The sequence below is a fragment of the Corapipo altera genome, unplaced genomic scaffold (genome assembly GCF_003945725.1).
Source record: "Corapipo altera isolate COAL_440 unplaced genomic scaffold, ASM394572v1 69, whole genome shotgun sequence".
In the NCBI taxonomy this organism is placed as follows: Eukaryota; Metazoa; Chordata; class Aves; order Passeriformes; family Pipridae; genus Corapipo; species Corapipo altera.
Genome location: NW_020884908.1, coordinates 4,211,494 through 4,227,574, shown reverse-complemented (window position 1 = coordinate 4,227,574; position 16,081 = coordinate 4,211,494). Strand labels below are relative to the sequence as shown.

Below are 16,081 nucleotides of genomic sequence, written 5' to 3'. Positions count from 1 at the left end.
GCAGTGCGAAAGTCAGATGCCTAAATTCCAGAGAAAGGCAAGGGATGCTTCTTCTTGCTCACGTTGTAACGGGCTCAGGCACTGCTGTCCCGCCGGCTAGTGGTGGCAACATCCCAGGTATCTGCTTCCACCCATACATTAAATCAGGGCATTGGCTGGCAACCTTTCAGAGGCTCAGGAAGGAATAAAAACCATTTATGAGTGCAGCACTGCCAACAGAAACCTGACAGGAGCCAAGACATGGAATGGCAGGGATCCTCGCTCCCACAACGTGGGAAACCAGTGGGAGCAGTGGGTCATGGGCTGCGTTTGGAGCCATGGCTTTTGCTCCCAGCACGTCTCCTCCTCCCAGCTGGAAGCCAGAAACTACATCCCTCATGGCAAGCTGCACTGGAAGAGGTATGGTGACTTCTTATTTCTCCATTGGGCAAAAACCCAGCTGTGGAATTGCTGACAACTATTAAAACTCAAGCCCTGCTCCTCTTTGGCATATGTTGGTTTCTGCTGGCTTAAAAACCCCAAAAGGACAACCTGACCCCAGAGTTCCTCCACAGGTCTTGATATATCTTTTGATTTTAAGTTTTACATGATCTCTTCGTGGATTTCTGAATCCTTTGGGACATCTGAAGAGGCTCAAGATTCCAAGATCATTTACTATTTTTAGAAAATTTACCCAAATTACCTTATTTACCATTCAAGTCTTATCTAGCTGTAAAACAGCAATGATGTGGGATACAGGCAGAATTCAGTAATGCTGAGACACACCATGTTGAGACTCTTTAGTGCATTAAAGTACAGCATCAATATTTCAACAGTATTTTGCAAATGCACTGAATGACTAATGTGCTGTGTGTTTTCTTTCTCCTTTGATTTTTCTTGATTTGTCATCTGCAGCATAAAGAATAAATCATAGGTGCATAAGTATGCAGGTTCTGAATTTCCTGGCCATTGTACTTTATTCTGTCATTGTTTTTTTTTACCCTAGTCAAGGACTTGAGGATTTGCCTGATAAGAACAGCACTAGGTATTGCATGAGGTACCTGAAAGTATTGAAGTGAACTTGAAAAGCTGAGTCTAAAAACTGGGGCCAGTTTTCACAAGCATTTGGATCGGTGATGTCTCTTTTCAATCTCTGAATTTGTTGTATTAAGTCATATGCAGCTCAGTCCTTACAGTAAAAAGGTTTCAGTAGGGGCTGCAGTTTACTGAATATTATGTACAAAACATTAAGAACAGAATATACCAATTGATATATTGGTTGGTGGTTTTGACTGATAAGGTGAGGCTTCAGGCCATGGATTTTGAATGCAGAAGTGGCTGTCCTTTCATTATTTCCATTTCAGGCAATTGTGACACTACTGGCTATTGTAGTTTGTAGTGCAGTACGGATAGATTTTTTCATTACAAAATTCAATCATCTACTCCAAATATTTTTAAATAATGCATACTATGTATGTAGTGTAGTTTAACAAACTAAGTTTACTATAAATTAATATAAATACACCCTTTAAAGTGCAAGATTTAACTTCCAGTAAAATCAAACTGTAGTATTTCAAGCATGTCTCATGCTGTGCTTTTGATAATTGTCCCAAGTGTGAGGTTTTAACATTTAATAGGAGACAGAGGTTGATATTAGCAATAGAGTAGAAAAACAGAGCATACATTTTTCAAATAAGAAAGTTGTTGTAGAGCAAATGACGTAGAGAGAGGCAGGGAAAATAGCTTCAGTACATTGGGATTTCTGTGAAGTTTCTATGGTAGTGTTGTCATGGGATGTGGATGGGCAGAGGATTTTGTAACATTGAGGAAAGTCATAAAATTAAAGTGAGAATTAAGATGTAACTCAGCTGAATAGCTAAGATTTTCTTTTAAATCTACATTTAATAACTATGTATAGTTTATTAGTAAATAAAATGTTCATCGTCTTTTCATTACGTTTCTAATATCCTCTCACAATATATGCTTGTGGAAGCTGGGACCATTAGGATTTGGTATTGCATAAGGCAGTGCAAGGATGCAGCAACCTCTCTGTGCCCTTTCAGTGCTGAAGCCTGTAAGTCTTCCTGGTATTCTGATTTCTATGGTAACAGCAGGAAGATAGACGTAATAAAATAAGCTGAATATTTAAGAACAGCTTTTTTTTTTAACCTTATATACCTTGAGGGTTTGAGGGGGGATGATTATTTAGATCATCTGTGAATAGTGATAAAACCAGTAAGTAACTTTTTTTATTGCTTAAATGATTACTTTTTTGCTTTTATGTTCTGCAGGATGGTGACTGTTAACCCTTTTGGCTTCTTTTGCAATCTGTTAATCCTGTAGTTTCTAAATTTAGATACATATTTGTAATCTCTTTCATCTGGCAGTCTCCAAATCCCTCATTTTTAATTAGTGCTGCCAGAACAATGGTTGATGGGAGTTGTCAATGTTCGCTCTTTGCTAATAAATTGTGTGGGTGATCCCTGATCTTGTTAAAAGGTCATCAAGCACTCCTTGATGATCCTCCCTGCATAATTTTTGTATGCATATATTATTTTGATGAGGAGTACTGCATTCATACAAACTGTCAGTGCAGTAAGAAGTATCTTTATCAGTAATTTTTTTATATGTGTTGTTACTATTATTTACTTTTTCATTAAGCGCAGCTTAGTTCCCATCCAGAGATGTACATGAAAGGATTTTGTTACATAGCCACCCCACAATAGTGCAGACACAGAAGGAAATTTTGAAAAGCTTCTGTCATACCTGTACATAATGGATGTAATATGCTTCAGCTAGATTTTCCAAGTCTTTATTTTGCTTTTTCTTTGTAAGCAGGTCATTGGTTGGGCAAAGTAATAGATTTGATTTCTTTGCATAAATTTCTAAAGTCTCTGCCTTTTAATGCTTCTATCTCTAAACATTTCCTAAATTTCTAGAGTGTTTTGGTTCAAACTCTGAAACTGTAAGGGAAAACAGGAGATAAAGTATTTTTAAGGAGATCTGGAAGAGTGTGGAAACTGCTAGAAGAAAGGTCCATCTAGCACAGTTTCTCATCCTTTAAATGGGCGAGTTGCAAAGAAAGCTTTAAGATCTGGACAAGGGTAAAATGATACTTCTTCATTTGCCTGTTACAGCAGTCAGTGATTTGGGTACTTTCTGAATGTGAGATTGCATTTGGACAGTTGTGCTTAATAACCCTTTTGTACCTTTCTTCTGTGAATTTGCCTAGTAACTTTTTGAATGCATTTGTAATCTTGACATCTAAAATGTTCCGTGGCAGTCGCTTCTGCAGTTTAATCATGCATATTTGGTTGTTGGCGATGTTTCTAAAGCAGGTGGCTGATAATTTCATGGAGTGCCACTTCATTCCTGTGTTTGTAGTAATAGTGGATATAATCCTTCTCATCCGATGTGTGGCATTCGTCACTTAGATCTCTGTCAAGTCCTGTTGTTTCTTCTATGAGCCAAAGAATCAGGTAGTCAATGTAATCCTCCCTTGTATATCAGTTGTCTGGAATCCCTGACCATCCTCAGCTCTTCCCTCTATGCTTTTGCCAGCCCATTGTATTAATTTTGGGAGGAGACCAGACTGACATGCTGATTTCAGAGTGCAGTGGACGCAGTAGAAAAATTACAAATTCTGTCTTGCTTTTGACTCTTCTCTCACATCTTCACTTTTTTTTTTGACAAACATTGAACAAACATTTTCAGAAGGTAGAAGCCCCCAAAAACTTGTCCCAGGTTATGCCTAGGTCTCTTCATTGTGTGATGCTTGTTAATCTTGTTGTTTTGTATGTATGATGGGAGGTGATTATACTGTCTGCATTGTCCATGTAGTGGTTTTCACCTTCCATTTTGTCAGCCAGCCACACAGACTTGCAGGATTTTTCAGTCTTTCACAGGGAGCTCTGGATTTCATCACCTGGAGTCATCAGCGAGCCCTATAACTTCCATAGTCTTCCATAGTCTTCCATCACTTCCAGGTCTGACTTTTTTTCAGGTGATGTATGACCACAGTTCTCAGTCCTTGTCCCAGCATGGAGCTCTGAGAGACTTCCCTGGTAACCTCCAGTACTTGTGGGAGATGTCCATTTGTTATTACCCTCGGTCTCCTATTTTTAAGCTGCTAATAATCCCTGAAGAGACCTCCTCCTTCTCCCTAAGCTCTCTTTAAGAGCTTTCAGGAGATCTTTTTAATAGCTTTAAAATCCAACCTTGCCAGGATTGCATCCCCACATACCTCTTCATGCAAAGCAGTGTACAGATCCTAGACCAGTAATTACCCGTGCTGGCACACTGACAGATGGTATTAGAGCCCATACCCAAGATGCATGCCCCAGTTTCCTTTGTGTGGAAACCAGGGCAGAAGAGAGGAGGAGGAGAGGATTGGTGTTTGCTTAGGTCTCACCCCATATGGCTGTGGGATGCAGCTAGACCTGGCATGTGCAAAGCATTTCCGTCGTACAGACGTTGCCTGTATCCACGAGAACATCCTTGTGCTATCATTAGAGTGCTCTTACAGATTCGTGAGACATGACCTCTCTCTGCCGAAGTTCTGCTGACTTTCTTCCCATATAACATATTTATTTATCTATTCATGCTTCTCTTTCAATCGTTTTGCTAGATATAGAAACGAGACTTACTAGCCTCTGGTCTCTGGAGTGCTCTGTTCCCACTCTCAGACCCATTTTAAGAAATCAGTCACGTTTGTCGCCTTCCATGACTTTTATAAGGGCAATTTAAGCAATAAGCTGCACAGCACGGTTAGTAGTTCAGCAATTCCGTATTTAAGTTGCTTTACAGCTCGTGGATGGATGCCATCTGGTCTTGGTGATTTATTACTATTCATTTTACTGGATTTTTTTTTTTTTTTGGTCTTTCTAAACCCTCTTTTACTTACACTTTAATCTGAAACTAGTTCTCATACTTTGCTTACTGAAAAGGCTCTGGTGCAGAGCCTTCCTGGACTCCTCTATGGAAAGCACTCATGCAAAGATTTCATTTAACTTTTCTGATCTTTCTCAAACACTTCTTTTTCATCTTGATCATCAGTTGGCCCAGTGAGTGTTCTGGCAGGTTTCCAGCTTGTGATGTATTCGAAAGGATTTGACTGTTACTTTTTATGACTTTAACATGAAGACTTGCCCAAGGATTTTACATTTAACATGGCATAATTATGCTCTCTTAGTATTGTCTCAGCATGATTTTGGGATATCCACAAGCCTTTTGGGAGGGTTTCTTTTCACTTCTCTTGAGGTCCTTGGCTGGGAGGATTAGGATAGGGGTTTGTTCCTTGCAAGTGTCTGTCTGAACATGGTGCTGCCTTAATCTTTCTGCACTTCGATGAGCTATTTGCTGGCATCTCCGAATGCCTTTCACATTCTTTGATTTGCTACTTCCTCTGTAGAGTTAAATGTGATTTAAAGAAAAATTAGGAAGTCATTTTTCTAGACTGGTGTGAGATGAAGACATGCCTCAGTTGACTTCCAGAAAATACCAGGCTCTATGTGACAGCATGAGTAAAGTCTTGATTTTTGAGGCATTGTTGGCATAAGAGGAGAATTGCCTCTGCATGTGGAATATAGCAGTAATTTTGTTGATGAACCACTGCAAGTGGCAATGAGCCCTGGCAGAATGGATGTATAAAACAATACCTGATGAACACCTTTTCTGGCTGTCAATAACTTTCTCTGATGAACTTTAAAACAGAGTATTTATTGTCATGTGTACATTTTCATCACTTATTACTGAATGTGGTATTGAAAAAGCTTTTTGGTAAAGGCATAATTATGTATTTTCTAATTAAAATTGTGGTTTGTCTCTTTTGAAATGCAAATGCAAATCAAAAGAGAGTATTTGGTATCAGCATTCAGCTAACTGCATAATTAACTGTTAATACCAACAGATACTTGGGGTTTTTTTGCTGTTGATGTGCTTAGGAATTTAGGGTTACATAACTTGGTGATTATTAAGTTGGATTTTAGCACAAGTTCTCTGTTAGTGATTGCGAGCTGAAACTCTCCTTTGGCAATCATTATCCATGGGCTGTTGCCAATTCCTTTGTTGATAGGCATATAACAGGAGGACACTTGGCTGAAACTCTTAAAGCAGCTCTAAATTTCTTAGTTGTCTGGGATGGTATTCTCTAGGATCACCATGAGGATTTTCTTGGGAGAAAGCTAATTTTCAGACTTGAGTCCTTTAAGTTCAGTTTAAAATTGCCAAATTGAGTTTAAAAATTGCCAGTTGCTTTGATGGCTAAAGCCCACAAAATACTAACTCATGTCTGCAGATCTGTTTTAATATGAAATGATCCTCCTTGTCTGACTGTCAGTGTTCAGCATTGGTGGTCTTAAGTCAAGTCCCTGTTTTGTCCTGGGTTTGGCAGGTTCTCCTACCAAGGTCCTTGTAGTGACCTTGTGACGTGTAGTGCTGGTGCTCCCAGGTACACACCCCTCAGTCTGCAACAGCCCTGTCACCTGGGGAGAAGCTTGTGGGATTACATGATCCTTATCAGAAGGAAGAAAGGTTGCTGGTGGTGCCAAAGATGGGGTATTTATTTCTAATGGCTTACTGACAAGTTGCAGGGAAAACGGACGTGACCCAAATTTCTCTCCGGTAGAAACTGATGACAGAACTGCCATGAATTTCAACGGGCTTGAGTGCCTGCATTTGCCATTGCTGCAAGGTAACAGGTATTTTTGCCTTCCTGGAAGGAAATTACTCTAAATCTTTGCTTTAAGAGTTCAAGGCAATGTGTTGAAGGGAGTGTGTTTTGTCTCTTTCTGCCGTGGCTTGCAGAGTAAGCAGAGATTAGAAAGCGCTGAATAAGACAAAAGTACTGAATGAAAAGTCATAATTGAATTTTACCTGAATTCTGCATGTTTTTTTGCTTGGATTTTGATCAGTACAATAACTTAATGATGCTGCTCCAGTACTGCTGACTTTGGTTGCGTTTATAATGGCTTCAAGAAGGGAAACAGGTGTCTGTGTACACTCCATTGAGCAGAGTAATGCACAGTGTGTCCCAATGCTGCTGAACATGCAGCAGTGCAGGGACTGCCCCTTTACATGGAAGAATTGGTTCAGTTTTATTCTAGGTGGTGTCTGTTGCCCCTGTTGGAGCTGTCGAAGTGTAATACTCCCTCAAGAAACAGTAAATTGTTGTGAAAATAATGTCTATTTTTTTTTCTTTCCCCAAGAACCTCAAAACTTTTTCCAGTCAAAGAAGCCCTCTCAAGGCAGGTAAGATAATTCAGGCCAAGGGCTTTTCTGATTGGATGGTTTGAGCAGCTGAATAAGGGATGCTGTGATCCCACGTCCCTGCTATTTTTCCCTCTTTATCCACAGCATCTCTGCCTTGCCCTCAAGGTGTCTGGTGATGTTTTGCTCCTCTCTCTGCCAAGTTCAAACTGACTTCTTCTGGCATGGGGGAAAGCGTAACTTGTTTTCTGAGGGTTCCAAACAAGTTTTGACCTTCAGGCCTTTGGCAGGTTTTGTTGTTGGGTTGCATTTGTTTGATTGGTTATTTGTTTTGGTTTTGTTACAGTATAATGTGCTTTATGAATTTCCCTGAAATAATTAAAGTGGTGGGCAACCTTCAAATGGACACAGGTTTTAGTCTAGCAAAGAAAAGGCTCTTGGTTATAAAATTGGTTCTTACAGTGGTAAAAAGTGTAAAATCAGAAAGCACAAAAAATATCTTGGACATCAGATTTTTGCTACAAATCTTACTTGGTCTTCTCCTCAGTCTTTTGAACTGCAGAGGCCAAGGGACTAATTCAGCTGCATGTTTGTCCCTCTGAGATGCTGTGGAAGGGGATGACTTGGCTCATTTTTTCTTGGGATTATCAGCAAGCCACTTAAGTTCTGATGAAACTTCAACACACCCACCACAACTTTCCCTTTCTTCACTTCCCTGTCTAATTTAGGAAGATGCCTTGTGCTGCAGCTTTGAATACTATCCATGAGAAAGTAAATAAAACATGGTATCATGTTTGGTTTGGGGCTGAGTTTTGCCTGTCAGTGAATATTTCTTGATGCGTGGGTTCCTCTTCTTGGTTACGGTCAGTGGAGTTGCAGTTTCCACCCTCAACACGGAGATTTACGATACTAGACTTTGTGATGACTTCATAAATGATAATTTACTTAGTCATAGCAAGTTGTTTCTATTCAACATGCCTTTAGTTTCACAGTTTTTGATGTGGCTGTTTGGTTTCCATGGAGGTCACATAAGGGTATTAATGAGATATAAGACTGGTTTGGTATTTAGGATGCCTTGTCTTAAATAGTTTCCTCAAACCTTCCCTCCTCTCGTGGTGTGACTGCTCATATCTGTTGTGGTTGAGTGGCTCATCTCTTGGTGATGTGGATCATCAGTTCCATACCAGCCAGGTGCTCAAGCTGTTTGTCTCGTCACTCACCCCAGTGTAAAAGGATAGCTACATCCACAGAGCAGGGGAGCAGGAGGAGCTGGGTTGGTCTGCCACTTTTTCATCCATGTATTCAGTTCTCAGTGATTACATCTTGAGAATGAAACAGGGTGAGGCATTGGGCTGGTACCACAGAGCTGGTCTCCCTGCAGCCTGCCCATGAAAGGAGGATTGGAGATCTGGAGTCAATTTGATGGCAGAAATGAGAGAGGTGAGGATGTAAAGGTCACATGGGGTAAGGGGAAGATCCCAGATCAAGTGGGCAGAAAGAAAAGACCAGGGAAAGTACAAGGGAGTCTCTCAACTGGGAACGTGTCTGGTGCAGTTCATGGAGAGAAACCCAACAGCAGGAACAAAACCTCTCTTCCCACCAAGGTGGAGGTGCCTTGGAGGGCTTTGCCAGCAGAAGTGCCCACCTTGTCTCCTCCTGAGGGAAAGGGGGAAAAGGCAGCAGCAGTGGGGATGTGATGAGCAAATCAGTGACCGGTTAACACAAGGTTCCTGTGGTCAGAGAGGCTGTGCAGGAGCAGGTAGGAATTGGGCAGAGCAGTAACTGGGGGAATTGGGCTGGTGGCAGCTGCTCTGCCCATCCACAGGGCTGCAGGAAAGGTCAGACAGAATGTGAGCCAGGCATTAAATTAAGCCTGTAAGGAGACACTTGGGGAACTTAAGATGGATTAACTTAAGGTGTAAAGTTTAAAGCATATTATTATGAAGGAGGATTAAGCTAAACTGAGCTAATGACACCACTTTTGAATGCGTATCCACGTAGCGGATTCAGAGCTTTGACTCCATGCCTTTTATTACTTAAATGTACTTACCTTCTTAAATGTCCCCATAAAGATACATGCCCTTATATTCCAGGTCTTCATATTCTCCGTTTTCGATGTTGAGAAGTTTAGATGTTGTGTCAGAGGTAGGACTGGGTTTGAGTGGTTGGGTTTTACCTTTTTTTTTTCCCCTCCTCTTTTTTTTTAAAAAAAAAAGGTAATGGGGAAGACAATATAGAAGATTGTTTTAATTTTTCCCTGTGATGGTAATGACATTTGTGATGACTTGATGATATTTATTCTTAGATGATGCATTTGGGAAGGAAGATATAACTTTGTTCTTGTTATGTTGACATACCTTAATTTCTCTGTGCTGCTTCTCTTTTAACATATTCTATTGCTTTATTTTTGTTGTTACTCTCATGGTATTGGGGTATCTGTGATGTCAGCATCTGAATTTTTCAAAAACTCTGTACCCTCTTATTTTACACAGTGTGGGTTAAAAATCAAATGCAAAGTTGAGTACTGTGAACTCCCACAAAATGCTTATTTTGCCCTAAACAGAGTCATGAATTAACTAACATAATTTATAGTTAGTAATAATTTGTAAATAAGTAATAAATCAACTGAATTGATTTTTCAAGAGGGAAACTGATTTGAAATTACAAGTTTGCTGTACATTAAACAAACCACAAAGTAACTTGTTCTGTATATAATTTTATCTCACTACTAACAATGCCATCAGGTTTTCCTTGAGGGTAACCTAGAGATCAATATTTGTAAGCAGATGAAAGACTGAATATTTTAAAGGTAGACAGAAAAATAACTAGCCAAAAAAACCCTATTACTGAAATTCTTCTGTCTAGGCAATCATATAAAAGCAAAACAAGTGCAAAGAAAAACATAAGGTAGAAAAAGTAAAATGTCAAAAAAAGTGCAATGCAATATAAAAAAAGGTTTTGAGTCAGAATACTTTTATGTTGGCTCTCACAGAGACTGTTTAGCCACACTGTTTAGTGAAAGCATGAGAAATCTGAGACAAAGCATCAAAATGTTTCGTTTTATTTTCTGTGTGGCTTGTGGTATCTGATGAAAGGTCTGGCGCTTCTCCTCTCTGTGGAGGTCAAACATAGATAGGGATGGTGGCAGCAGCTTTGTGTTCTGAGGCTGGAGAAACTAACCCTGGTGTCCTGCAAAAGTAAGGATGGATGTAATAGACTGTTCTTATTTTGAATCCTTCTGTCTTTGGCAGTCTGAGATATACTTTAAAATTTATTTTTTAAAATACGAGAATTCATTATTAATCATTTGCCTTTCGACTTCAGTATGTATCCCTCTTAACCTCCTGGGAGAGGTCAGTTAAAAGCCACTTTTACCTGTGTCCTAGATCTGGATTTAGTAAGTCTGAGAAGAGGGAGGGAAGGAGGAGGAGCAGGAGGGAGATCACTCTCTGGGGTTTTTCAGGGCCCTTTTCCCCAGCTGTCTTTGGGGTCAGCTCAGAGGTGGCTGCAGCCATTTGGTCTCTGGGCAGTAACAACCTGTCAGGCAGGAGGACCTGGGGCTGGTTTAGGGGAATGTCCCCAGTGGGGGGTGGGCTGTGTCATGCAGTGGCCAAATGAGAAGGAGTCCCCATCCCTGGCGCACTGACCCTCCATCCTAAGGGCACGTCCACATACCACGAGAGATCCAGGTGCTGCTGTACCCACAACCCTCAGCAGAGCTGGGGCTGGAGCAGGACCCTGGGCACAGCAGCTTCAGAAATGCCCATGTTATGTGTATCTGGTGTCTTTTAATTTTGCAAATCCTTTTCTGGTCCATCCAGTGCCAGTTACTCTGGATCACTCTGTTTATATGACACCACGGGCACTGAGATGAGACTCTCTGGGCTTGTGTGCATCCAGTCTCTCAAACAGAGCACCGAGTGGCATTTCAGCCAGCATCCAAAACATTCAAAGACTATTTTCTATTCATTTTCTTCCGTGCAGTCCATGATGCATAATAAAAACAAGTACATATGGCATTACAACTACTATATTAAATTAAATAAAAAAAAAAGCTGGAAGTTCTTAGTCTCAAGAAAAGAGTGGAGCAGGGTAAAAGTGCAGAACCCATATAACAATGGGGAGTCCACTTTATTAGTATTAAGGAGGAAAATAAAATCTACTCTGGCAGTAGTGAAATGAAACACCAGGAAGATTATGTCAGTCTTTGTTTGCACACAGTATGATTCTTCTCTTTCACCAGCCAATTTGTATATTTGAAAAGGCAGTTGCTTGGTTAAAATAACGAGCTGAATTCCATCCAATTCCATCCAATTCCCCAGTTATGTGAAAAACATGTTAGAATATAGACAATTGATTTTGAGCAATTAAAAAAAAAGTGGTGGTCAATGAACAATTATAGCGCCTCATCTAAGTACCCAGACAGACAGATAGATAGATAGATTGATTGATATGTATGTATCACAGTTTTAGCTGAGATGGGCAATTCTCATTGACTGATTGCTGTAGTTGTTGTGGTTTGGGATGGCAGCTTTAGAATTTTAGCAAAAATTCTAACTAATTCTGTCTGAAACTTCGGCAGGATAGGCTAGCCTAGGATTATGTCAGAGAAGAGAGATGAGATCTGAAGCTAAATTTATGCACATGAATTTAAAGAAAAAAAAAGTTACCTGGATACAAGTCATGTATCCTAATTATTTTGTGATTTAACAGGCAAAAGTCTGTGTTAATAAACTATTTTCTTGTTTTACCTACTCCTTTATTCCAGATTATTTTAGATTATTATTTTGGAAAAAAATACCCATTAGTTTTGAATATTTCAGTTTGTTCAGTTTGAGCAAGATATGTCAACTGATGGGAGAGTGTATCATGTAGAACTGGGTGTAGGTTCCGGTGTTGCACCACTTCTGACCTCTTCAGCAGGCATGTTTCCATGTTCCTTCAACCAGGGCAGAGCTGCACAAACACTGACAATTCAAATACATTTTAAAACATTTTTGCCAGTTCATTGACATCAACAGTGTATAAAACTCAAATTACATTTGTTGCTATTCCTTTTAGGGGAGTGGATGTCAATGTTGCCTTTGGTCTGCTGGGTAGTGAAGTGAACTCCTACAGCATTGCACATGGTGTAGGAGCAAGGTGATGCCCAGGTCTCCCAAAGTTCACAGGCACTGGGGGCACGGGGACCAGGCAACCCCCTGGGGATGGCAGGGCTCCAGCTTCTACTCCGTGTTCCTCAGCTCCTTTGTGGTGTCTCCTCCTGACCTCTGTGTGATCAGCTCTTGGTTTCTAGGTCACACCTCACTTTCCTCGTGCGTGACCTCCCCCACGCATGTTGGGCTCTCCCATATTTAGCCTCTGGATTTTGTTTCTCTTTCTTTGCAGGGAGCGGATGCGCCAGTCTGCGATGTTTGAACTCTGCCAGGGGATGCACCAGATCAGTCTGCAGTTTGTCCGCTTGCAGCTCAGCTTTGAGGAGTACACTATAATGAAAGTTTTGCTGCTGTTAAGCACAGGTAAGTTGGATTTGTGGTTACATGGGAATACTTGAAAATATTCCAGTTCACAGCGAAATGCAATAATTTTAACTTATGTGACAAAAGAGCTGAACTGTTTCCAGCTGGGTGCAGGAATAAGCCTGGGTTTATGTCTTGGGGTTTATCTGCAGTTAGCACGGGAAGTGTCTTTGCAATTTGAATGTGTCACACCCGTTGGAGGGACAGGAGTGGACAGGCATGGGACTTTGGCCCTCTGCTCCTTAGGGGAACCACATGAGTAGACCAGACATGCCAAGAAAGTGCTACAACTGTGGGGACTGAGGGAAAATTCCTACTCAACATTTAAAACCACCAAAGTTTAGCTGACTTTGCATTCCCTTCAGGATCGAAAGATGTGCATTGCCAGTACGGCAGAGCAGGTGATTTTGTAATGCCAAGTGAATTTTAGAATGTTAAGCTCTTCTACAGGCTTCCGAAAGTTTAACAAATGACAGTGCCTGCTTTATTTATTCTTAAGTGTCCTGCTTGGAGTTTTAAGATACAAAATTACATCTTGGTGTTTGTTACAGCACTGCGTAGTAATTAGCATGTCTCTTGGTCTTATCTTACTGAAAATATTGAAAAACTCCTGTCCCAGTACAATTGTACAAATATACAGGCAGTTAGTACATTACTTTTCCATCAGTCTTGATGAAAAAACCAGTTACTTATAAACAAACTTTTCTCTGTAGAATCATGTTCCTTTTTGTGGGATCCACTTGGTGACATCATGATGAGTTAACGCATCACTTTGATGGGCAGGTGTTTGTGATGTCACTTCAGTGAACTCCCCAGGGAGGAATTCCCCTGACAGTAGGAGGCTGGAGGAGAGGAGGAGCAGCAGGAGATCAAAGGGACCACTGCGCTTATTCTGGCCTTCATTCACAAGCTGTCAGCAGCGGGACACGGGGGCCAGGGGCTGCCAGGGCTCATGTTGCACAGAGCACCTCCCTGTTTGGTGGTGAGTGGGGCCCTCTGAGATCCCGCTGCCTTCTCCCATCACCTGCTGCCAGAGATGAGGCAAGAAGCAAATGGCAAGCGGGAGGCATGAGTTGTGCAGCACTGGCTGGTGCCCATAGCTGAAACCACTAGAGACCAGAGCAGACCAGTGCATTGGCAGATTTAGGCACCCAGGAGCCTCCCAAGTCCCCATCCATGGCATAGGCATGTTGCATGCAGGAACAATTTGGTGCCTACAAAGGGATTTGCAGCATCCAGCAAAGCTGAGTGGCCACCCCTTCAAGTGAGGTGCTGGGATGGGCACTTTCTCCCTCCCACCCCATCGAGCTGGTAACTCTGTGGTTAAAGTACCTGCCCTTGAGGGAGGTTGTGAAACTGCAGTTCCTGTCCATGCTGGAGGGGATTTGCATCAGCTAACAGAAACCTCTTGGAGCTGTAAGTTTTTTGGACCCAGCTGTCTCTCTCCCTCCTTCTGATTGAAGCTGTTCCAGCTCGCTGGGATGGAGAGAGACACTGCTGGTTGGGAAGCACTTTCTGTCCTGACCCACAGAACCTGACCTCCAGGTCCCACTCCACCAAGGGGTGGAGGAGATGGTCTGCCAGTGAAACAGGAACAGTAGAGAATTGATACACTCCAGGGTTGCCCTGAGGGGTAAGTGGGCTTTTTTAAAGACTGCCAGTCAGGGTCTTTTCAGAAGCAACTAGCAGTGCTTAACGTGGATGTGCTCAGGGGGGTTGGCTCCCTAAACGTTCCTGAGAGAGTGTCTGGATTGGAGATCTGCCTCTGCAACTTTTTAATCAACCCTAAAGGGGGAGAATCTTTAGAAAAAGAACCTGAAGGCATTCTAAAAATGTAGCAAAGTGTCTTTAAGCTAGGTATTTATTATTCTACCCTCTTGAGAGTATAAACTAATGAGTTATTGCAAGAATCTGTTAGGCGAGATCAGCCTGGCCAATTAACATCAGTGAGCTGGGTCCCTTTGAAACACACACCACGGTCACTAGAAAACCTGCTAAAAATAGTTTGTTTTGAGAGAGTCAGGATATTTATGAGAGAGAGAGAGAAGAATGAAATGGAAATGAAGACAGTAACAAAACCCAGAAAGTGTCATGTGAAGGGCAGCAAACCAGTTTTTGAACGATTGCACCTTTGTACAGTCTTATGACAGAAAACACCAGGTTTGTTTTCGTTTAATTTTTTTTATTGAATCATGTGATGAGCAGAGTACAGGTTATTCTGAAACTTTCATGGTGACCACATCAAGGAAGTTTCACTCCATTTACATGTGGAAGAAACCACACATTACAACTCAATTGTTTTCTTGCTTTCCACAGACCATAGATTTTGGGAGCTTGCCAACAGCATTGCTGCATTTAATAAGTAAAATCAGAAACACTGGGCAAATCTCCAGAATTTCATGTTTTGCTTGAGTTCTCTTTATTTGTGGTCTTTCTTTCTTTCTTAATAATCTGGCTGGGGTGATGGTATAATAATTTTCAGACAGAACAGTAAAATACATAGTAGTAGACAAAGAAAGAGTGGCTCTGACAGTCTTTAAGCAGCATGTAGGAATACAGGCCTGTAAATATTAAAGGAACTGTAAAGCCCATGTGGATTTGTGTAAGGGCCACAGAATGCCCTGTTGGCTTTAGTCGTCTTGATGGGTGCCTCTGTATTCATCCAACTTGAACTGAACGTATAGATTTGTTCCAGACAGTTTCTTTTATCTGTCAGCTGTTTGCATCTATAATTTAAAAATTAAATATTATGTTCATTTAATATGAATATACAGTGTTTATATTGTGATTATCGAATATAAATATATAATATTTACCAAGAAGTAGTCAGAATGGTGTATCATCTCCTAGGCTTTTTCTAAAGATTCTTCCTTGTGCCTCCTTCCAGCACTTGATGGTCTCAAGTCCTTGCTGTTCTTATGGTGGTACAGCTCCTCCTTGTTTTGCATTGCTAAATTGCTCTGGGAGATATTGATGCTTTTTCTTAAAGCTTCAACTCTGGAGCTGTTTGGGTGATTGTTACATGCTTATAATGTGGTTTCATTGGGATAGAGGGCAGTTAACGGGATCACAAAGAGAAGGGAATGGATGAACAAGACGATTTCTGTCAAGATGTTAAGTCAGGATAAGCTAAATTGGAAGATCACCTTTTTTTTTCTTTGCTTTTTTCATAGGTAACTTCCCATTTAGCTTATTCTGACATGAGTTTTCTGGCTTGCATAGGAAGTAAACTCATTCCTGTTACAGTGTAGTATTTTATTTTCTTTCAGTGGACTACCGTTGGGAGATACAGAGAAAAAAACATTCTGTGGTCAAGCAGTTTTCAACCAATTCAGATACTAAACAGCAGAACATATTGAGTAATGTTATAAATAACC

General features: G+C 41.0%; 1 protein-coding gene across 5 annotated transcripts in view; it reads left to right on the top strand.

Annotated features, from left to right (window-relative positions):
* NR3C2 (nuclear receptor subfamily 3 group C member 2) overlaps window positions 1-16,081 on the top strand; it is a 204,685-nt gene that overhangs the window by 174,590 nt on the left and 14,014 nt on the right. For all 5 annotated transcript variants that reach the window (XM_027652704.1, XM_027652705.1, XM_027652703.1 and 2 more), the window contains one exon: window positions 12,574-12,704. In XM_027652704.1, coding sequence (XP_027508505.1) covers window positions 12,574-12,704 — 131 coding nt within the window. The remainder of the gene's footprint in view (window positions 1-12,573; window positions 12,705-16,081) is intronic.